This window comes from Alosa sapidissima, chromosome 14, assembly GCF_018492685.1.
Source record: "Alosa sapidissima isolate fAloSap1 chromosome 14, fAloSap1.pri, whole genome shotgun sequence".
Taxonomy (NCBI): domain Eukaryota; kingdom Metazoa; phylum Chordata; class Actinopteri; order Clupeiformes; family Clupeidae; genus Alosa; species Alosa sapidissima.
Window position 1 is genome coordinate 14191527 of NC_055970.1, and position 22884 is coordinate 14214410.

Consider the following 22884-nt stretch of genomic DNA (forward strand, 5'->3'; position numbering starts at 1 on the left):
GGGGGGGGCAGTGAGTGTGTGTGTGTGTGTGTGCCAGAGCCTGAGTAAAATCTTGCCCGGTGCTTGCATGCTGCAAGGCTTGCCAACGCCGCCAGAGTCGTCTTGTGCCTGGCCACAGCTGGACAGCTCTTATTCTGGGCCGGCTTGGTGTGTGTGCGTATGTGTGAGGATATGCTTGATGTGTGTGTGTGCGTGCATGTGTTAGCCATGTGTGTGTGCATGTGGTTGTTGCTAGACCTCCTGAGGGTCCTGACAGTAGTCACAGTGGTCACACCACACACACACTTAAGACAATCGGTTTATTACAACAAACATGAAAATGTAGATGAACTTCAGTCACAAGGTGGTAGGCTATTGGCATCAGACTCGACTCAACAGTCCAGTGTGTGTGTGTGTGTATGTGCTCCTGATGGAGCTGCTCAGTCCGACTCCAGAATATCTGGATGCTCAGCCCAGAACTGTTCTCCAATGATGTCACAATGGTGGGCAGTGACCTTCTTTCTGGTGCGGGTCACATGGACTTCTGACTCATTCTGATTGGCTGCTTTCACCTTCTTGGTGGTGACCTCTTCTGTCTGAGAAACAAGTTTAGAATTGGTCAACCCACTGTCTCTCTGTCTGTCTCACTCGCACACACACACACACACACACTCACTCACTCACTCACTCACTCACTCACTCACTCACTCACCGTGTCCCAGATGAGAGTGGTGCCTTTGCGGTAGAGCAGGGGCTCTTTGTTGTAGTTGATGTTAAATTCAGAGAACAGAATCTCATTTTTATCTGCAGCCACTGTACCCTGCAACAAACAAACAAACAAACACAAACACACACACACGTCATCTTTATCATCATCATCATCATCATCATCCTCCTGAACCTCACACAAAACACGGTGATGGATGGTGTGTGTGTGTGTGTGTATGTATGTGTATATGTGTGTGTGTATGTGTGTATGTGTTTGTGTGTGTATATGTGTGTGTATGTGTTTGTGTGTGTGTATATATATGTGTGTGTGTGTGTGTGTGTAAATGTACCTTGAGTCGCTCTTCAGCTTGTGATGTGCTCAGGCCTCCTTTCTGCACCAGGCTCCAAAACACTGTGTTATACAGGTTATTAATATGGCCTACACACACACACACACACACGCACACAGAACATATTACACAGGTTATTAATATGGCCTGCCTACACACACACACACACACACACACACACACACAGAACATATTACACAGGTTATTCATATGGCCTATACACAGACGCGCGTGCACACACACACAGGTTATTAATAGGTCATTCTGTGTCAAATCAGATAAGTTTGTAACGTGACTAATCTGAATCTTTTATTTTAAATTAGATTAAATTGTCTCTGGGGTGCCAGGCAGTATTTGGCTGCAAATTCAAATGTAGCCACCTTTACAGCGAAACTATCACATAAATCAAACAACACGTTTTATAAGTTTCAAATCATATATTGTGATAGTTTAAATTAAAACAAAAATATTCATATACAACTTAAATAATCATTGTCCATCCATACAATCGAAAATAAAATGATATTTAAACAAAAAGGAAAGTATGAAAGAGTCTGAGTCACGGAAGGAAAGTGAGTTGTGGAATATGTTGAATTAGTTGATATACTGGCGGAAGGGAAACGTGAACTCGGAGATGAGTGTTGAGTTACCAGTGGGAGACTAGCCAGGGGAACTGCAGAGTAGGCCTACGACTTGAACCAGGGATCTTCGCAACACCCCGACAAGAGAAAGGGAAACATCTTGCCATGCTGCCGATCCATTCAGTCATGTGCAACACAAAGTAGTTTGAGCCGGTCCTATTTTGCTCAGGATCCGCGCTGCTTCATAGTAATTCCTCCAAAGGATTAATCCACAAGGGTACGATCCAGAGGAATCCAGTGTAACTACATCCAGTGTGAAATCTCTGTTTAAAATGCTCCCGCCACATCTCACATGCCCTCAGTAATCTCTCTCTCCGATAAGAGTTTCCTGGTAATTAGTGGTCTCCCTGCAGGTTTGGCCAAGCAGCCTTTTAGCGTCAGCTGACTGCGTGACGTTAACAACCTAATTACGTTTAAGCAACCCGGTTGGATAAGCCCAGTGAAGACTATAGAGATATATGTTTTTACTATAAAGAATATGGAGCGGTCCGCTACAAGTTTGTTGCTACATCTCAAATTGGGATCTCAGACCTCAGATTCAAATCCTATGACATTACTTCAGTTTGACACTCTAAAAAACACATGATCTGAGAAGCAATGTTTGGGGACTATTACTCCTGGCGATGTTTGGGGACTATTACTCCTAGCCATGTTTGGAGACTATTACTCTTAGTGATGTTTGGGGACTTATTACTCCTAGCCATGTTTGGAGACTATTAGGGACTATTACTCCTAGCCATGTTTGGGGACTATTACTCCTGGCGATGTTTGGGGACTGTTACTCCTGGCGATGTTTGGGGACTGTTACTCCTAGCCAGGCCACACTTTGTAGGATGGATGTTCTCAGTATGACTGAACCACTCAATTTGTATGGCATGCTCACTGATTTTCCACAATATATAGAAATGCAAAATATAGAAATATTAGGGGTGTTAAAAACTTATTATGAAGCATTTCTTTAAATGCAATATTTTATTCATGCTACGGTATTTATTCTGTTGCAACCTTCTGGCAGCAAAGATTCAAAGTTCTTTATGAGTGGAGCTATGTGTGTGTGTGTGTGTGTGTGTGTGTGTGTGTGTGTGTGTGTGTATAGCTTAGGTAGTGATGATTTATGAGCGGAGCTATGTGCAACTTCAAAAGATGTGAGGAATGAAGAAGGAGGTTGGCCACATGCAAGCAGTAGTGACATAGTGCTAGTATTAGGTGTCGCCACCAACATCATGAATTTAAAGTCATAAACGTGAATTTCCGAATGTGCGCCATCTTTGGAGTATTGAATATTATTGCTGGTAGCTGTGCTCCATAGGGCAGCATTATAGATGAAGATGATTGAATAAACCTGCCCAACTATATATTTGTTGGTTATAAAAATGAATAGGCCTACAATAGACACACAGTTGCTGATTGTTTATGTTGCTTATGCTATGTCGCCAGACTTTCTATAAAACCAGTTTCTTACTGGAGTAGGAAGTAATGAACACCACAGGTGGAGACGTGCGTTATAACCAACTGTAAGCCAGAGGCATAGTTGACAATTAGAAACGTTTGTTGCTGTCTGTTAAAATATGGCACACTGTGGCCACTGGCACGGGATGCTAATCGATGCTGCTCAGCAAAGCGCAGCACAAGCGGCATTTTGCCGCTTTGCCGCCCTTGCGCGTGCCGTGGTCAAAGTTGCATCAGGTTGAACTTTGTCGTTGCTATTTTGCGCTGAGCCCAGCGGCAAGCACAAAAAAAATCTTTGGGACGTTACCTCAACCAAGAGCAACCTAGCGGCGAGCGCAGCGCATACTGTGTACAATGTGATAGCCCCTTCACTCGCAAAATGAAACATTTCTGTGGGGCGCCTGCCATGGACCTCGCAGTTGCAAAATGCAAGGGACATTAATCAGCCTTTTTGCATGAACATTAACGGACACCAGCTCGGTCAGTGGATCTTCTGGCCAATCAATTTCCGTTTCGAAAATGAAAATTAACAAAACAAAAAACGAAGGATAATTTTATTTCCGTTTTAAAATACAAAATTGAAAAACAAGAATCAAGTCGTTTTCCGTTTTCCTAATCAGTTTCAAAACATCGAAATTCAAATACTGAAATTAGTCTTAGGTCTTAAATTTCGACGATCATTATTTAATGAAGCCTATAACGTTATAAGTAGCCTACCCAGAAGCTCGCATCATAGTACCTTCAAACTGCTTTGGACACCTCAGTTTCCAGGTGGTCCTGAGTTAGTGGGTGCCTAATTATGCTGGGTGCAAAATCGTCGGATGCTCCTCTCAGAGGAACCTCTTTGTGAACCAAAGTTATTTGTTAAAGTGTTTGCGATTTCTGCATAAGACATGTCCTTTTTAACCATCTCTTCTATATCCATCACAACACGCCACCATATCTAACAGGTATTTTTACCAAGTTAGCTTCATATGGGATGGGCATTTTTAGACTTGTCCCGAAATGCCTACTTCAGAGGCCACTGTTCCCACCTAGTTTGGCCTACCATCAAATGCTTGGTCTCTTTAGAAAGCTGAGACCTTGTAGTTTCTTAAGGAACAATCAGAATAGCTGTGGGAAGTATTGGCACAGAGGTACAGAGGCTAGAATACTGTTTTATATTTCCGCCGGTGCTTTGGACCATTATTTGCCAAGGTATGCTCATGCGTTTTGTAAAATGCCCTATGGAAACTCCCCACAGGACTTTTGGGTTCCCAAAATGCATACTGACAATAAAAGGCTTACTGTGTGGCAACCTCTTGGTGTAGAAGCATAATCCTGGTCTCAACTGAAAGGTAACACTCTGAGGTTTCTTGTAGACTATTTTGATTGTATGTCAGGTTCAGGTTCTGATATAGAATGACTACACAAAATATGGAATAATTACACAAAAGTCTCTTTTTTTGCATTTCCTTTGTTACTTCAATGGGTGTGTATAAGATGGACTATACATCTGCACAACTAATATTGGATAAAACAACATAAATATTTCATAGCTATTCCTGTGAATATGTCAAGACCCAATATGTGGCATCTACTTATTGCACTGCAGCTAGAAAGTAGTGAAGCACCAAAGGAGGGGGAGGGGGACATTTTTTGTTTATCAAATTGAAGTGAGACATAGTTTGATTAATCTGACAATGTAAAGCACCATACAAATTGTATATGAAAAAAGTTGTCATATGTCATATATGTATTCCCAAAAGTCCAAGCTTTCAAATGGTGTAATATTACTATGCTACATAACAATATGGTGCATAAAATTAATTTAGAATGTTGGGAGGGGGGGGGGGGTGCCGTGTACACTGTTCCATAACGTTATAGGCTTCATTGAATAATGATCGTCAAAATTAAGACTGATTTCGGTATTTGTATTTTGATGTTTTCAAACCGATTAGAAAAACGGAAAACGACTAATATTCTCGTTTTTCGATTTTGTATTTTAAAACGGAAATTCGATAATTTCGATAAGTTTTTTGTTTTGTTAATTTTCATTTTCGAAACGGAAATCGATTGGCCAGAAGATCCACTGACCCAGCTCTTCAACTTGAACGATTACAACTAAAGCAGACATCCGTATACCGGACATGGCTATTCAATTTGCGTCATAGGCTGTAGATATCCTCATATTCCTTATTATTTCGGATTTAAAACGCTCAGCATTATATTAGCTACAATTTAAATGGACATTTTAAACGCTCTGCTCTGAAAGTGAAATGAGTTGTGATGGTCTGTCATTTTTAAAAAGTGGGTCCTCAGAAAAAAAGTTTGGCCTAGGCTACTTATTGTGTTCATTTGAGCCAGTTGTGGTTTATTTTACAATTAGATTCACAAGTTTGGCACACTAATCAATCGTTCTGCAAGTCATGGATGTGATCGAGCACCAGACACTGTAAGTTCTGCCATTTATTTGGCCATGTTGTGAAGTTGTATGCTACGTTTTGAAGAGACAGGGATTATTATGGTGCTTACGTGATGAGTGATGACGAGTTTCGAAGTAATGACACGTTCATGAATAATTTAAAGATGATTGTGTTTGTGTTGGAGATTCTGGATTTCATTGGCTCTGTACCTGTACTCTGCTAAATGACAATAAAGTTGAATCTAATCTAAAAAAAAAAGATTCAACATAACATGATGAGCATTTCAGACAGGGTAAAGTAGCCTTTCAGACAGGGTAAAGTAGCCTATCGTGAAGTTAACGTAGCTAGAATAGGCTACCAGCTGCATGAGAACACGAGAGCTCAACACTACAAGGACCGGACCACCCCCGACCACGACAATTTTATCTCCTCCCTAAAATTCACAAACCCCCACACACCTGGACAGTTCCCTCTCAGGTTCCTCCTGGTCGTCCCATTGTGTCAGATTGCAACAGCACCACATACAACATTTCCATCTATATTGACTCCTATCTTAACCCCCTTTCCAACAGACACCCTTCCTACCTCAAGGATACATACCACTTCCTCACTAGGCTTCGACCCATGGCAGTCCCACACCACACTCACCTCTTCACTTTAGACGTAGATAGCCTTTACACCAATATCAACACCCCTGCCGGATTACAAGCAGTTCAAAACACTTTTCAAAAATACCCAGACCCTCACAGACCGGACACCATCCTCCTGCAACTTTTAGAAATCTGTCTCACTCACAATGATTTTAACTTTGACAAGAAACTTTACCTACAAGTACACGGGACTGCCATGGGTCAACGCTTTGCACCTTCCTACGCCAACATCTACATGAGTGAGTGGGAGCAGGCCGCCCTGGCCAAGTGCCCCCTTCAACCCACTTTTTATTTTCGTTATCTGGATGACATCATTGGAGCTTGGCCACACCCCCTACAGGATTTCAACACTTTTTTAGACACCTTAAACTCACATCACCCATCCATCTCACTTAAGGCCACTATTGACCCTCACCAAATTAATTTTCTAGACACTACCATCTTTTTCACCCCTATTTCACCTACACATAAAACTTTTAGCTCCAAAGTTTATTTTAAACCCACGGACACTCACTCACTTTTGCACAAGCACAGCAATCACCCAAAACACACGTTTAGATCCATAGTTAAAATCACAAATAATCCGCTTTCATCGCATCTGCTCCTTTCCCACAGACCTTCACTATGCCATACAACAACTCTTTCAAGCCCTCCGTAAGAGGCACTATTCTAAACGTTTCCTCCGCCACATTAAGCACTTGACTTTGGCCGGCCTTGCTCCCACTCACTCATACACCCCAAACACTTGCCCATCACCCACTCCCACACCAGACCTTCCTCTTAACCCCAACCCGGACCCCAACCCAGACCCAGATCCTAATCCTAACCCTTTTCCTAACCTTAACCCTGACTCTAACCCCTACCCCTTTCCTAACCTTAACCCCAACCCTTTTCCTAACCTTAACCCCAACCCCAACCCTTTGCCTAACCCTAACCCCAACCCTTTTCCTAACCCTAACCCCAACCCTCTTCCTAACCCCAACCCTGACCCACCCCATCTCCTGCCCCTTATTGGCACCTACTCACACGGCATACAACACCTTCACCACACACTGAAACAACACTATACTGATTTCCAAACAACACACCCCACCTTCCAACACCACACACTCATCTCCGCATATAGACGCAATAAAAACCTCAAAGACCTCCTCATACGCACCACCTTCACCCGTCACTTACAACCACCACCCCCTAAAGAAAACTTACACTTCACCCCTCACCTATTCATCACCAATATTCATAGTCACTGTTCTGCACCCACTAATCCACTAAACTTAGACACTCCCAACTTAGTATATGCCATCACCTGCACTCACTGTCACATGTTGTACATCGGGGAAACTGGACATACACTTCGCATACGCCTCAAACAACATCTGCACAACATACATAAAAATACACTCAACACTTATCTCGTCACACATTTCCAGACGCACAACATCACACATTTGAGGGTCTGTGGCCTTGAAGGGAACCCAGGCTGGACAATTTTACAGAGAAAAAGAGCAGAGAGATTGTGGATTTTAAAACTTCAAACACTACACCCACAAGGTCTTAATGAAAAATTAAATTAAAGTTTTAAACCACTCTGTGTCTTTTTTACAGCTCCTCTCTTTTATTTCCTTTTAACTTTTATTTTATTCTGTTTTATTTAATTTATTTGACTTTTAGATGGGATTAGTGGGGCGGGGACAAGTGGCCAGTGCATAATGGTCCAAACAACCACTCACCAAAACAAATTTTAATTCTAATTTACTAACAAATCGCTAATAGTTGATAAAATCATATTCACCCACCTGACACTAAATTAGCTCAACTAATCTGGACACACTGACACAATTCTGACCATCATAATTTTGGTTTAATCAATTGTAGGCTAGTAACAAGCCATGAATGTTTTGGATAGGCACACTCTGTTTGTTTTCTCTCCTTGACTTTTTAACAGCCTAACCCTGTCTGGACCATTAGGGCAACCGTGTACACAACAGTAATTGTACTATTTTAACTAGTGCGAGGGAATATACGACTCAAATTGGATAGAATAATAGCCTAATTAGCCTATTCCTACAAGGAAAAGCTAACTGTAGCAGGTTCATCCTAGGCTCGATTTAGCCACAGACATCGATGTCTGACTGACTGCTCCACTCCTCAGTCAGTTTAAAAGTTTGCTCTCCTTGATAATGAATAATCTGTTAAACTGCATATCTTTATTTCGTCTGGACTATTATGGCAACTGTGTAGGCCTATATGACAGTAACATACCGTCTTTGATCAAAAGTATTATTAATATAGAAGTTATACTAAACCAGAAACTGACTTTCTAATTTACATTAAGTTCTCTTATGCATACTTCCAAGATGGTCGCCACCCACTTTATGACGTCAGGTGGCGACACCTAATAGCTTAGGAAGTGATAAGGTCGCGTGTGTGTGTGTGTGTGTGTATTGAAGTCACGTGTTTGTGTGTGTGTGTTTGTGTGTGTGTATTGTGTGTATTGAAGTTGCTATTCATGGGTTTCATCAGGTCCCTTTACACAGGTGTATTAACAGAGCCCGTCTACGGAGAGCCTGGCCACTCCGTATTAAATCCCATTGTACCGAATTTTGGTTGCAGTTCCACCAGAGTTCCACTGGGGGCGATCGCCATGAGTGCAGAATGAATGGGCGTCAATGGAGCTAGACGGATAAATTTGTCTCTTTCACCTGATTGTCGTTGACAAATCTCAGATTTGATTGTAGTTTGTATAACTTCAACATGGGTTATAGGTCAAAAGTTGAATGAACAAGTACTTATGTCCTTTTGATTTCTTACAGGTTGGGTCGTTGTTGCCCATAACACGCTAGCATTGTGCTAATGAATGACGTCATTGACACGTTTGAAAGCCTTTTTAGAACAATTAAGTGACTTTAAAAAATATAATACTCAACCAATTGTATTTTCTTTGCCTCCCCTTTCGAATACAATATTCAAATTACTTGAAAAAAAATGATATCCCGAGAAAAGTGGATTTTGAGGGGTACAGCTCCATAGACCTCCATGCATTCTGCACTCGTGGACGAGCGCCCTCATGTGGAACCACAGAAGGAACTGCAACCAGTTCAGAAACCGGACGTTTTCCGAGAGTGGCAGTTCTCCCCTTATTAGACATTCTCCGGTATTAATCAAGCACCATGCAGTCTGCATTCATAATCAAGGTGCATGAACTGATGAAACCCATGAATACTGTAAAGCATACAGTACAGCTGGGTGATGATGTCATGTGATGAGGTCATGTGATGAGGTCATTGTGCTCACAGTCAGCCTGTCGCCAGCTCAGGTAGTCTCTCAGGTTACGGTTGCTAGGATACAGCACCACTCGTCCATCAAAGCTGGGAGGGTAGAGCAGGGGCTGATGGGTAAAATAATCACCCCAGTAGAAAACAAAGCTGGAGGAGAACTGGGAGGCCACATGCGTCATGAGCTTACTGTGGACAGGACACAGACACACACACACACACACACACACACACACACACACACACACACAATGAGGTTACTGAGGAGAGAACGCACACACACACACACCATGAGCTTACTGAAGAGAACGCACACACACACACACACACACACCATGAGCTTACTGAGGAGAGAACACACACACACACATTATGAGCTAATTTCGGAGAAAACATACACACATATACATACACACTAGGGCTGTAACGATACACCAACCTCACGATTCGGTTTGTATCACGATTTTTGACCCACGGTTCGATACGAACCTTGTTTTTTTTTTGGGGGGGGGGGGGGCTAGACATTTTATTTAATAACATTTCTGTTATTAAAAACTGTTCAGTTTCCCCATGTGTGTTTAAGTTTCAAGGTAATACTTGTTCTCCTTGGGACAGGCCCCTTTGGGAAACATTGGTATTGAGATGATCAGTCAACTTGAATGCAAGAGTTTTAAACAAATATGTGCAGCATGCTAATGATGCTAAGCAAATTTAATAGTAATTTAGCTAATCGTCTTCTATGCATCCTTGCTTTCACGATTGTGAATTTAATGTTTTATTTGGATTGTGTGGGCCGAGTCGCACGTGTCCACTAAGCGAGGGAGGGAGAGTGAGAGAGAGCGGGGCAAGGAGAGGGAGTTTATTTGTATACTGTTTGGTAAAGTTGAACACATAGTCTACAATGAAAGCAACGAGGGTATGAAATTATTTATTTAATTTTGGACAACGTAGGCTACCGGTAAGTAAAGCGGGACATGTGTGTTGCTTATGCGGTCGCGTAAGTTGCAAAGCGCTGTGTGAAACACTAGAAAGGGTGTGTCAAGATTCTGCCTTTTCACACCGCGGCACAGGTTCGTGGATATGAGTGTTGCGATTTCGGTTTCGAATCGCATATCGTTACAGCCCTAATACACACACACACACACAACACACACAATCATGAGCTTACTGAGGAGAGAACGCGCACACACACACACATTATGAGCTTATTGCGGAGAAAACACACACACATACACACACACACACAATCATGAGCTTACTGAGGAGAGAACACACACATACAAATAAACATACACACATTCATGAGCATACTGAGAAGTGTGTATGTGTGTGTGTACCTGGCTCTTCTTTTGAACCAGTGTGTTGAGCGTTTGAAGACGAAGCTGAACTCGTCACTCTGGCCGTACGCCACACACACATCCTCCAGCTGCTCCATCACACACTCCGCACTCCTCCGCATCAGCGCCAGCGCGCGCTCGTCATTGGGCTTCACAAACGCATGCTGATCACAGAACCTGCACACATTGCACGTGTGTGTGTGTGTGTGTGTGTGTGTGTGTGAGAGAGAGAAAGAGAGATGCAATCAATAGACAGTGTGTGTGTGTGAGAGAGAGACAAGTGTAAGTGTGGGTGTGTGTGTGCGTGTGTGAGAGAGAGAGGGTGTTTGTGTGTATGTCTGTGTGTGTGTATCTGTGTGTGTATATGTGTGTGAATATGTGTGTGTGTGTGTACTACTTACTTGTGGAAATTGCGTCCATCCAGTCTCACTACAATGTAGCAGTTTTTGAGGCACGTGTCATCAGTCTCGAAACTCCGCACATACTCGAACTTACTCTTCGCCATGACAACGCCGCCACAGGAGAACGCCCGCCGGAGAAACCTAGGATCTTTCACACACACACACCCCACCCTCAGCAGCATGCAGCGTCTGCAGATCACACACCCACACACAGAGCATATAGGGGCTTACACTTGACCAGTGCATTACATAAAACATGCAAACAGTACAATCGCTACATTAAATAAAAATATAAATATACATTACAATTTAGCTACGTAAAAATAAACTTAGACAGTACTGCTCAAAGTACCGCCTAACTGGATGGAGCAGAGATGAGCGCTCTCTCTCTCACATGCTGTGAATGATTGGGGTCGCCAACGTTTTGTGACGGCTTACCTGCCAAAACTATACAGTCTATGGCCAAAACATGTTAGGGGGCCACTAACAACTTTGTCACCAGAGTAACAACTTTGTCACCAGAGTCAACGCCACAAACCACAGTCACACCTCTCACGCGATGTCCGGTTCCCTCCTCACAGCCTCGCGTTCCTCGCGACGTTAGCCGTTCTGTGTGTCTCCGTGGTCTGTAACGTCCAGTTTGCTTTTCCTCATGCCGCCGTCATCTGTTTCCACTGGCGACTGGGATACCTGAAGTCGCGCGTGGGGGCACTCGCCAGCATCAGCCCTGGGAAAATGTGAAAACATGCAACTGTGCAGAGCACGCACTCGAGTCCAGCATGTAAATATGTCCGTCTAGAGCTCACAGACGAAATCAGTGGTTCCGCTCACGGTGCAATTTGAAGTTACGTTAAATGCTGGCGGTTGTGCGACAAAACTGCGACTACATCAAGCGTTTTATAGTAAAAAAAAATTGTATTGTATATAGTATTGATTTTTTCAGGACTGCGATACATTGTTGTGTATTTGTGTTGCAATTGAAACAGCTTGACATCTCTCCCTAGTGGTGAAATGTCAGAGTTGTAGGTGTGGATGGTAGGCAAACAAACTAAAACAACAGAGGTTCCAAAGAAAACAAACATGACACTCTTGCACTCTTGTGGTGTAGGACAATGCGGATATACAAACTAGTAATGTCTTGACTAATGCAAAATGATTCCAGCATACATTATTTCCAGCGTGGGGATGAATAACAGCGGAGGACTTCCAGGCCCATAATTCCTTGCAACTTTGCTTGCGGTTCATTCAAACATGGAGGAACATGAGCGAAAGTTGAGGAATAGTAAAGAACGTGAACTTGGTGGTTCGGCTGAGAGGGTCGAGGTGGACCGGAGCGCGAGCAGGGAGACAGGAGAGGGACAGAGAGAGAGAGGAGATGGCGCGCGAGAGGGAGAACCCCAAGAGCTGCTGGACTCTAGATTGGACGTTAGCTCGGATCAGTTTGACCCAATGCTGGCGCTGTACTCAACAGACGTACCGTTGCCTTTCCCGAACATCCGGTGTTTTAATAACGTGGCCGAGTATGAGAGCTTCTTGAAGGGCGGCCGTGGGCGCGCGAAGCCCGAGAACGTGGAGAAAAAACAGCGCAAGGCTCAGAAAGGCGTACCAGACCCGGAGAGGATCGCGCGGCTCAAAGAGTTGATGGTGAAGAACCCGGTTTGTGAGGACGCGGAAGAGGGCACGAGCGGGCCTCGGAGGCCTATGCGTCGACAGAAAGCTCCAAAGAATGTGCTTACAAGGATGCCACGTACGTTAGCAGCGTTTGCCATCATCAAAACATATTTTTTTATGTCTGTCTGGCTCATACTGTCTGACTGCTTGCGTCTGTCAGCTGTGCTGCCCGTTGTCTTCTGTAATGTTGTGTGTGTGTGTGTGTGTGTGTGTGTGTGTGTGTGTGTGTGTGTGGCGCGCGCTTGTGTTGTGGATTAATTGTATGATTGCTGAGGATTGTGATTTGTGTTAATTAATGAGAATGTGTTTGTGTACATGTGAGCCAGTGCTGGCTGGTAGTCCTCTAGGTTCGCTGAACCAGTGTGTACAGGAACACCTCCGCGTTAAGGTTCATGTGCGCAGCTTCAAAGGTCTGCGCGGTGTATGTGCTGGATTCGTCGTCGCCTTTGACAAGTTCTGGAACCTGGTAAACGTCCTCCCAGCTTGTCCACATAATACACTCTGTCACAGCAAACACCTTCCTTACTGTGTGTGTGTGTGTGTGTGTGTGTGTGTGTGTGTGTGTGTGTTTGTTTGTTTCCAGGCTATGGTGGATGTAGATGAGACATACAGGGAGCCACTGCTTGGAGAAGCATTCTACCACGAGAAAGCCCTCACTGTCACAAGGGTAAGATGCGCGCACACACACACACACACACACACACACACACACCCACACCCACACCCCTCCCTTGTGTGTGTATGTGTAGTTGTGTTGTGTGCGCAACAGAGGCAGCCTCTCCCTCCCTTTATCTCTGCGTTAGAGGATGTGATGTCATAGCCAGTCCTGGACCGTGCAGCTTTACTGCAGAAAGTAGAGGATCTGGAGATGAGCGCTTCACAGCTCCAGATCTACAGCAGAGCAGGGCAGGGGTGGCATACAGCAGGGCAGAGGTGGCATACAGCAGGGCAGAGGTGGCATACAGCAGGGCAGGGGTGAGAGATGCGACAGAGGTGGAGGAGGAGGGAGACACCATTTCAGTTAGACGTGTGTATTTGCATGTCTGAAGATGATGATCTGTGTGTGTGTGTGTTTGTGTGTGTATGTATGTCTGAAGATGCTTGTGTGTGTGTGTGTGTGTCTGTCTGTAAAGATGCTAATGTGTAAGTGTGTGTGTATGTCTGAAGATGCTAATGTGTGTGTGTGTGTGCGTGTGTCTATAAAGATGCTATCGTAACACCCCCAATTATCACCACTTTTGTTCAGAAATTCTGCTAAATTAACCTTACATTTTTCAGTAGCCATAGGTGTGTAGATTTGAACAAAACCTGGTTTGGTTCTTAACGGGAGCATTTAGATAGATAGATACTTTATTGATCCCAGGGGAATTTACTGCCTGAAATATCCGATTTTGTTTACCACGCTCGGAGTTATAGTGCTGGCCTGATGGGTCGCCTATTTACACCGTTTCAATGGCACATGAATGGTTAGACCGAAAATTCTCATCATGAAATTAAAATTCCACTGCAACCTACATCTGTCCTCTGTCAAATACAGTTGCATTTACAGCTCTGAACAAAACCGTTCAAGAATTATTTAAGGAGAAGTCGAACGTGCGTTTTGTTTCATTCGTCCCTCCTGGCTGGGACAAATGAAACAGCATGGGGGACGAATGAAACATACAGCTTAAATTACATAAACTTCCCACAACTTCAATATTTGACAACATACCATGAATGGTAGCCTACTTCAAGTATGTGTTATTTTAGATAGATTGCTGCTGGGCTTTATGTCTTGGTTCATGTCTGTTAACAACACATTGCCGTCATGGTGATGCGCGTATTTCGCGGTTATGGAAATAGCATGCATTATGCCATTAATATAGCTAGAATAAGTTTCGAATTATATAATGTTTCTATAGTACAAAATGTTATTTCACCCTGTTTTATGTGGTTAAAGCCACCACACATCCAAATAAGTGCCCTTCATGACGCACTACATGTCAGTCTCCAGGTTAACATGGCAAAACTCAACCCCCTACCTGATAGCCCCAAATATATTTGCATCTTTTTAAAACTGCTTTTCCATGTCTCACCTGCCTAAAATATAGTATAAACACAGATACATGTATGTGTGCATTGACTTAGAATAAATGGGTGTTTCAATCATCCCCCTATAGACATTTAGCATTATAGGCTGTTTTGCATCCATTACAAACAAACATGCAATGTGAATGTCTGGGATTGGGGAGAGCACTAAATGCTCTACTGAATAAGCATGAAGTCAAGCCTTGAAATGGAAAAACACTCTTTAATAATCAAAAAAATAAACCGCTAATGAAGTAAACTTGTGACCATCAAAAATCGTTTATCGCCTGTAACTCCGTGATAACAGGACGTAACAGGATGGCTGAGCAACGGGGGTTAATGTGCTCTATGTTTTGTCCAAATAATGTCTATGTCTATTAGCCTGGCTAGCGCCACCACTTCAATTTTCTCGTATTTGAAAAAAATGCCCAGATCCGTTTATTGGGTGCCACGGATGTCTGTCAAATGCGTCTGTGCATAGCTCATCATCGTCTTGCTTTCCCCCTTGTTCTGTAATTGGTCCCCTATCTCAGGTGACAATTTGCTCCATGGTCTCCAGGCTGCCTTAGCAGCGTGAATCAAATCGCGCGCAAGGCAGCATGGGAACACCCAGGCTATCTGTCTATCATCGTTGCACTCGTAGAAAACCGGAATGTTTCATTCGTCCCGGTTGTACCCCACGCAAGACGGTGGAAATACGGGACCGACGGTAATAGGGGGAGTTCCGATAATGTGTGTTTGTGTATGTCTGAAAATGATAGTGTGTGTGCAGGGGCGCAGGAGGCACGGGGGACATGGGGGATATGTCCCCCGCAGTGCTGAAGAGACGGCCGTCGTCCCTCTCACTTTTGATAAGGAAAAAAAGCCCTATAGGTACGCTAAATAAATAATAACCTATAGGGTTTGCGCTAATGTAAAACTCCCCATTAACAGCATCACATCACTAACCACAGCCATCTACAGTACTGTAAGACTGCACAATCTCATATTCACTCTGTTGGATATCTGAAGCCAGTTTGTCTACTAACAACCATCATTAGAGATGCGTTTCGTTTGGAGCGGCATACTGGTAGGCTATCAAAAGCATAACATTTTCGGTTTGGTTTGGGATCTAATTTACTTTTGGACTGAACTCTGGGAGATATTTGATGGTTCACTGTAGGGGTGTAAAGATTAGCCGATACGTATCGGTATCCGTTTTTAACGTGTAAGATATGGCTACATCGATACGCGAAGCACCGTATCGGAATAAAACTGAAATGAACCGGTCGTTATATCAATTTACTTGTTACGAATCAGTTCCCAACCTTTTCTGCTCGCTTAGACTCTCATTTACGTTGCAAGCAGCGCGTTCATCCCACTTCCGGTTTTGAAACTACACGTGGCACGGATTTGTGGGTAATGCAGTTCGTTTTGGGCTACATTCATTGCCCAAAGTTGTCAAAGGACCTCATTACCCATACATCTACTGCAACATAAGCACGTGAGAACTCGCACTCGAACTGTTTGACAGTTTTTACTCTTTTGTTTTTCAAAATCCAGCGCGAAATTAAACACTTAGCATTCCTAAACAGCAACGATAGTCTGTAGAGTAGCCTACTTTACGTTTGATGAAGGGATGTCCTTAATGTTAAAGAATAATTTGTCCCTTGCTGCTAAAACGATGCACAAATTATTATTATTTTGTTCATATTCACTCAGACTTGTGATTTCTGCATATTAGGTCTACCGTTGGAACAAAGTAGGCCCAGAGAGTTCATTGATATGTAGGCCTTTATTCTTGTATGCTACAGGAAAAGGCCAAGAGTGTCTTAAGCACTGTTTTATTTTATTTCGGTATTGTCTTACCTCAACAATAGGTTACAGCTCCTTGAAAACAATCAGATACACATAACTCTATAAAATCTATAAAGTCTTTAAAAATGTATTTTTATGTTGTATTTGGCTGCAGTGTCTGACTGAAATGTAGACTATTCTTTTTTCATTTCAATACAGTATATGATCATCATATTCACACTTTTTTTTTGCCTAATTGACAACCATGACCATGATAATTGATACTATAAAATCAATGTGCACCTTGAGCAAATGATAGAAAATCTTTCAGAATGCTTTCCATTCTTGAACTGCATCGAATTGCATCGAATCGCATCGCATCGAATCGTACTGAATCGTTTTTTATGAACATGTATCTTTTCTTGTATCGAATCGTGCCCATGTATCTAGATGCAAATCATATCGTCTTTTACATGAGAGATTCACACCCCTAGTTCACTGTTATGTTTCATGCAGTTGAAAAAGTGTCGGGATTTCCACCGCTGTTTATTGCGAGACAAGGCAGCCATTCATTGAATAGGGGTTGTGCTGTAATAGAAACCTTTTTGCGTAGCCAAGTAGCCTAAATTGAGTTATTGTTTAATTATGCATGATTTAGTAGGCTACTTTTTATTAAATTCATAGGCTGGAATGCGCAACAATTGTGTTTAAATGTAGTAGGAGGAAGACAATGAGCTTGAGAACGTGTGTTGGAGACCGATGGTAGGAAAACGACTTTATTAATCCAACCAACAATATAATAAAATATTAAGAAGAGGTGTTTTTTCATTGACTTAAATCGAAGCAATGTCTTCTAGTGCTGGTGGACTGATGGCAATTGTTGGTATGGTATAGGCAAATATGGGACCCTGCCTTTATTTGTCAGGCTATAAATAGAATCAATCCCGGGCATAATTTGAGGATTTATGGTAGCCTATCTCCTGCTCAACATGACATTAGCTGTTATGTTTATTGATGACAAACTCAACTAGTCTACTGATCAACTCGTTTTCACTAGCCTAACTATAAAATACAAGTCTATAGGCCTATCCAAAGTTTTTGTTCTAAGACATTTATTTCAAACATAATTTCAAGACACAAATTGGATACTTCAGTTACCTTGGTGCATAAATCCCAGAGAGTAGGCTACCACACCCCAGAGTGATGGGCCTTTCTTACGCGTTCAGTGTGGGGTATAAACAAGCTGAGAATTTAAGGTGTCACGTCTGCCTGTCACAGACATGGGAGCTCTTTGAAGCTTGGGATATTGTGGTACAGTTACTACAGTAACAGTATTTTATTTTTTTCAATTTTATAAATGCTTTGTTTAAATGCTGTTGGAACAAATAGTAGTTGATTATAAAGGCAACTTTCTGTTACAATTTTCTGTGTGTTCTGGACTGGTAACTTGTTAAGCCAACATGTTCTAACATTGCATAAATATTAACTGCAGACACATAGTGGAGAGTTGATTTGGTTTATACCAGACAATTTAGGTACTGTAGGCCTAACTAGGCTATTTGATCATGTAGTCTATGTTTGGATCATAGGCATGATGATTCATTCATGGCTTCATAAAATATCAACATCATGTTGCTTTTAGAGTATTCTACCATTGGCCCAAGTAGTGTAAAATAAATCTAAAAAAATAAATAAAAGTAGAATTGCACATAGCAAGAAGCTGGTCTGAGGGCAGATCTGGCATTGTGCTCATCTCACAGTTTTGACCATTTTTATCAAAAAATATTTTGAAAACAATCAATGGTATTATCTTAATATTCTGGCAAGTTTAAAATATGATGGTCGAAAGTGGGCCAGAGGTGGCGATCCGATATCTGGAAATCTGATCTCACTATGGGTTTGTGTTCACAATTTGGTCCCCCTCACTTTCAAAATATCTCCTGTGTGTGTGTATGCCTGAAGATGCTAATATGTGTGTGTGTGTGTGTGTGTGTATATATGGAGATGCTAATGCGTGAGTGTCTGTGTGTGTTTGTGTGTGTATGTCTAAAGATTAGATTAGATTTGATTCAGCTTTATCGTCATTGTGCAGAGTACAAGTATAAAGACAACGAAATGCAGTTTGTGTCTAACCAGAAATGCAAAAAAGCAGAAAAGTGCAATGTGATATACAAAGTATAAACAGGTTGTGTATAGACAGGATAAGAAATATAGTGCAGTGTAGACTGTAGTATACAGTTGGTTTACAGAAGGTGGTTTAGAGTAGTAATAATTAAATATAAATATGTGCAGTGTATTAGCAATTACCTTATAAGAGCAGAATAAATATGGCTATGTAATATGAACAATGTATGAACAACATGTACAGATATGTGCAATGTCGTAGCATTAACATTATAATAGTAGTAAGAATGATGCTAGTGTGTGTGTGTGTGTGTGTGTGTGTATGTCTGGAGATGCTAATGAGTGTGCGTGTGTGTGTATGAAGATGCTAATGTGTGTGTGTGTGTGTGTGTGTGTGTGTATGAAGATGCTAATGTGTCAGTGTGTGTTGTTTACTTTATGCTAAGGTGTGTGTGTGTTGTTTACGTGTGTGTTTGTAGCTGTTTGAGAAGTTAAAACTGCAGGAGGAAAAGATTGGCCACGCCCCCCACACACACCCCGTGCCGGCTGCAGATGGCCACGCCCCCCCTGAGGCCCAGGCAAAGGAGGGTGGAGCCAAGTATGGGCGCGTTCGCACACGACACGTCAATCAGCTGTTCATCCGCGGAGAAAACGTACTGCTAATCAACATCCCCAAGACGTGACCGTGTGTGTGTGTGTGTGTGTGTGTGTGTGTGTGTGTGTGTGTGAGTGTGTGAGCGAGAGTGAAAGAGTGTGTCTGTGTGGGGTGGGGTGAGGATGTCCTACTAATAAACAAAAATGTGACCCTGAACTCGGTGCACACACATAAAACTGTGTGTGTAAGCATTTCTCTGATTGCATGTCTGATTGTGTGTGTGTGTGTGTGAGATCACCTGCATTCTGAGGCACGCGCACACACACACACACCCTGCCGACCCCAACAGTGCAACCTCTGACTGGTCAGCTGATGTGTGTATCATATTGATATGTGACGGCTGCTCCTGAATAAAGGCTCCGCCCGGATTCGGACTTTCCTAATGTTCATGGGCTTCGGAAAAACCTTTTTCCCAGTGAAAACATCATCATTCCGTGTCATTCACGTCACGTAATGTGTGAGTCAGAGGTCAGAAACTGGGACTAGATTTTGCTAACAGAGTTGCCCAGTTAGGGGCTATCTTTCTTTCACAAGCGTCTTACACTATATTTTAAGCAAATACAGTTGTTTATTTAGGATTAGTGAGTGTATGTTTTAACCTTTGTTGTGGCATCCGTGTTTGTCACACATTCCGACAACAAAGCATATGAACACTTGCTGTGGGAAAAACAAAGTAGCCACGGGGGCGGTCCTTGTCATTCCGAAGTGCCATGAATGCACCATTAGTCCTGTTGGGTGCTCTGGTCATGACATCACGGAAAGATAAAGATTTAGGAAACAAAAAGCTTCTAATTAGGTTAGAAGTTATTATGGGAAGGTGGGTGTTATCAACGTGTCACGTTGATCAGTCGTTACCTGCCACAAGGATTTGAAGGGGCATCGTGATGCTTCTTTTTTGATAGTATATTGATAAGATAGAAGTATATTTTTGTTTTGCCTTTATTGTGAAAGGACAGATGGATCAACTGCAACAAGTTGATACTATATTGTAGCCTGACGTAGCCATACTCAATTCTAGTCAGAATATGAGTCTGATACTGCTCTATTGGGACATAATTATGGGGCGTGTTTCAACCGATACGGGGGGGATGCCTATGCACTCAATTGGATAGACCTAACCAATCAGAGCAACGAAATAACTCAATATCTCCTACAACACTCATTAGCGAAATCTAAGAGATATGTAGTAGGGTAGGCTATTAGGAAAAAACTGATCGCCTATATTCCCTCCGTTTTTAAAAATAATTCTGTTGAACACTGATATGCTACAAACATGTTATAAACAGCTGGGAAAGGCTGTCGCAAATCCCTCAAACAGTTGGTCAATCAGAGATTTCAAACGAACGAGGGAACAATAGCTCGATGGTGTTTTATGCACCCAACGTTGTCTTCCAGGCAGCGCTGCCACCGCTGACTTAAAGGCACCTAAACCTAACCCCAACCCTAACCTTAACCCATGCCTAACCCTAGTGCCTTCCGTTGGGGGCATAAAACACCAAGAAATGGTAACAACATGTCACAATGCAACACGCTGTTTTCCCTTGATGAAAGTGAAACCATGAGTTTAACCACATCTCAACTTTGGCCAAAGTTTTCAGTTATAAAACCTCATTGAAATAATATGCATTTTCCATATGGGGTCTTAGAAGCCATCTGTCCCCTATCCAAAGTGTTTTTGTTGCAAACATAATCAACCTAAACATGACGTGATAGACGAGGCGCTGTTGCTCACCAGTCCATCATCGTAAAGCCCGATTTGATTGGTCCGCCAGATTTGGAGCGAGCATAGTTGCTCCACAATCCAGCAATGCCAGACCGAAATTCCCGACCTCAAATGTTGTGGCCGGGACTTAGTTCGGCTGGCACCCAGGCTAACTATATTGATAAGATAGAAGTATATATATATATATACATATAATTTTATTTTATTGGGGCGACAACAGATGGATCAACTCCAACATGGCTCCCTGTGGGCACTTGAGCTTGGTTGTGGTACGAGCGCAGCATGCAATATTCATTCTGTTAAAGAATGCTTTAGCATGGCCTATAGAGGAGATATGAATGCTTTAGCATGCCCTATAAAAGAGATATGAATTCTTTAGCATGCCCTATAGAGGAGATATGAATGCTTTAGCATGCCCTATAGGAGATATGAATGCTTTAGCATTAGCATGCCCTATAGAGGAGATATGAATTCTTTAGCATTAGCATGCCGTATAAAGATATGAAAGCATCAACACACCTATCCCAAGCAAAGAGAGAATTCAAACGGCAAACATCACTGATACCTCCAGGTCATTCCCCTCCAATAGAAACCTTCCCAATTCAAAAAGCAATTCGAATTAAACCTCAGTGTGAAATAGGTGTGTGTGTGTGTGTGTAAAAAAATAAACCTCAGTGTGAAATAGGTGTGTGTTAAGCAGGTTCTCTAGGGGAAGTGTCCTTTTCTCTGTGTGTTAAAAAAAAAATAGGCCCAGCCACAACCCAGGCTATGGACTTGGACTCCCTGAGGCCCTCTAGAAAGCCCTTTGGGTGTGAGGCCCTCTAGAAAGCCTGGGTGTAATGGACGGGAGATCAGTTAGAGGTCTTAAACTCTAAATCAGTTTAAGCCTTCTTTTGCCCCCACCCACTACCACATTTTAGATTATTACCTTGTATATATTCTTATTGTTATCATTATTGCTTTGATCAGGGATGTATTTTGTCTTATTATTTTTATTTTTTATTATCATTATTTTATTTACTATTATTTTATTTTTACAGCACTTTTGTCAACTGTTGGTTTTTAAATGTGCTATATAAATAAATTGACAGTGATTCCTGTGGGACTACATATGTAAATTAGCCCAAGGCTAACTCTGGTGCGATGCATACAATGTTTACATTTATGTTTTATTTGCACACTGTCCCTTACAAATAAATTGAAAATTGAATAAATTGACATTGACAGCAGCATGTGGAGTGTGCAGGCTACCCAAAGTACCCCTGGCTGCAGCTTGCAGATCGGGGCTGGGCTCAATGTGGGGCAGAGTGCAACGTTGAGCTCAGCCCAAAACCAGCTCGTCATACCCGTTGACCTCTCTGTGTCTGGCTCTTCTCGGCTACCATGGCATCATACCTGCAGTTCCTCTAACTGACCAGTAGAGGCATCATACCTGCCGTTCCTCTAACTGACCAGTAGAGGCATCATACCTACAGTTCCTCTAACTAACCGACCAGGTATGATTCGCAAAAGGGCTCATTGTCCTTTAAGATGTGTGGATTGGCAAAAGGGCTCATGTCTGTACCCAACCCTCTCTCTCACACACACACAGTGTCACACAGTCACACGTGCTAGCACGCAAACACACACACTTACACACAGACACAATATTAGTCAGTTTGTGTTGAAAT

At 42.5% G+C, this 22884-nt stretch overlaps 2 protein-coding genes across 5 annotated transcripts; one reads left to right on the top strand and one right to left on the bottom strand.

Annotated features, from left to right (window-relative positions):
* Positions 1 to 285: 285 nt before the first annotated feature.
* Positions 286 to 11997, bottom strand: thg1l (tRNA-histidine guanylyltransferase 1-like). Of its 4 annotated transcripts, none has more exons than XM_042061746.1 (7): positions 11748 to 11997; positions 11199 to 11346; positions 10798 to 10974; positions 9480 to 9649; positions 1038 to 1126; positions 692 to 799; positions 286 to 575 (listed from the first exon to the last, which is right to left on the bottom strand). In XM_042061746.1, the coding sequence occupies exons 2-7, from the start codon at positions 11300 to 11302 to the stop codon at positions 420 to 422; spliced, it is 804 nt and encodes a 267-aa protein (XP_041917680.1). In that variant the 5' UTR covers positions 11303 to 11346; positions 11748 to 11997; the 3' UTR covers positions 286 to 419. The 4 variants fall into 4 exon arrangements, with proteins under 4 accessions (XP_041917680.1, XP_041917677.1, XP_041917676.1 ...); XM_042061743.1 differs by having other exon boundaries at positions 11199 to 11387; positions 11637 to 11997; XM_042061742.1 differs by having other exon boundaries at positions 11199 to 11387; positions 11748 to 11996.
* A 195-nt stretch (positions 11998 to 12192) lies between these two features.
* On the top strand, positions 12193 to 19874 carry lsm11 (LSM11, U7 small nuclear RNA associated). Its single transcript, XM_042061741.1, has 4 exons — positions 12193 to 12945; positions 13196 to 13335; positions 13453 to 13536; positions 19316 to 19874. Exons 1-4 carry the CDS (start codon positions 12450 to 12452, stop codon positions 19517 to 19519), a joined length of 924 nt encoding a protein of 307 aa, XP_041917675.1. The 5' UTR covers positions 12193 to 12449; the 3' UTR covers positions 19520 to 19874.
* Positions 19875 to 22884: the final 3010 nt, after the last annotated feature.

Excerpts from the sequence above, each read along its gene's own strand:
- lsm11 (XM_042061741.1), top strand. The coding sequence starts at position 12,450 with ATGGAGGAACATGAGCGAAAGTTGAGGAATAGTAAAGAACGTGAACTT. Across the intron at positions 12,946-13,195 it reads TGTGCTTACAAGGATGCCAC|TGCTGGCTGGTAGTCCTCTA; the intron begins GTACGTTAGCAG and ends CATGTGAGCCAG. Across the intron at positions 13,336-13,452 it reads TTGACAAGTTCTGGAACCTG|GCTATGGTGGATGTAGATGA; the intron begins GTAAACGTCCTC and ends GTTTGTTTCCAG.
- thg1l (XM_042061743.1), bottom strand. The coding sequence starts at position 11,380 with ATGCTGCTGAGGGTGGGGTGTGTGTGTGTGAAAGATCCTAGGTTTCTC. Across the intron at positions 10,975-11,198 it reads GATGGACGCAATTTCCACAA|GTTCTGTGATCAGCATGCGT; the intron begins GTAAGTAGTACA and ends CAATGTGTGCAG. Across the intron at positions 1,127-9,479 it reads GAGCTGGCGACAGGCTGACT|GCCATATTAATAACCTGTAT; the intron begins GTGAGCACAATG and ends GTGTGTGTGTAG.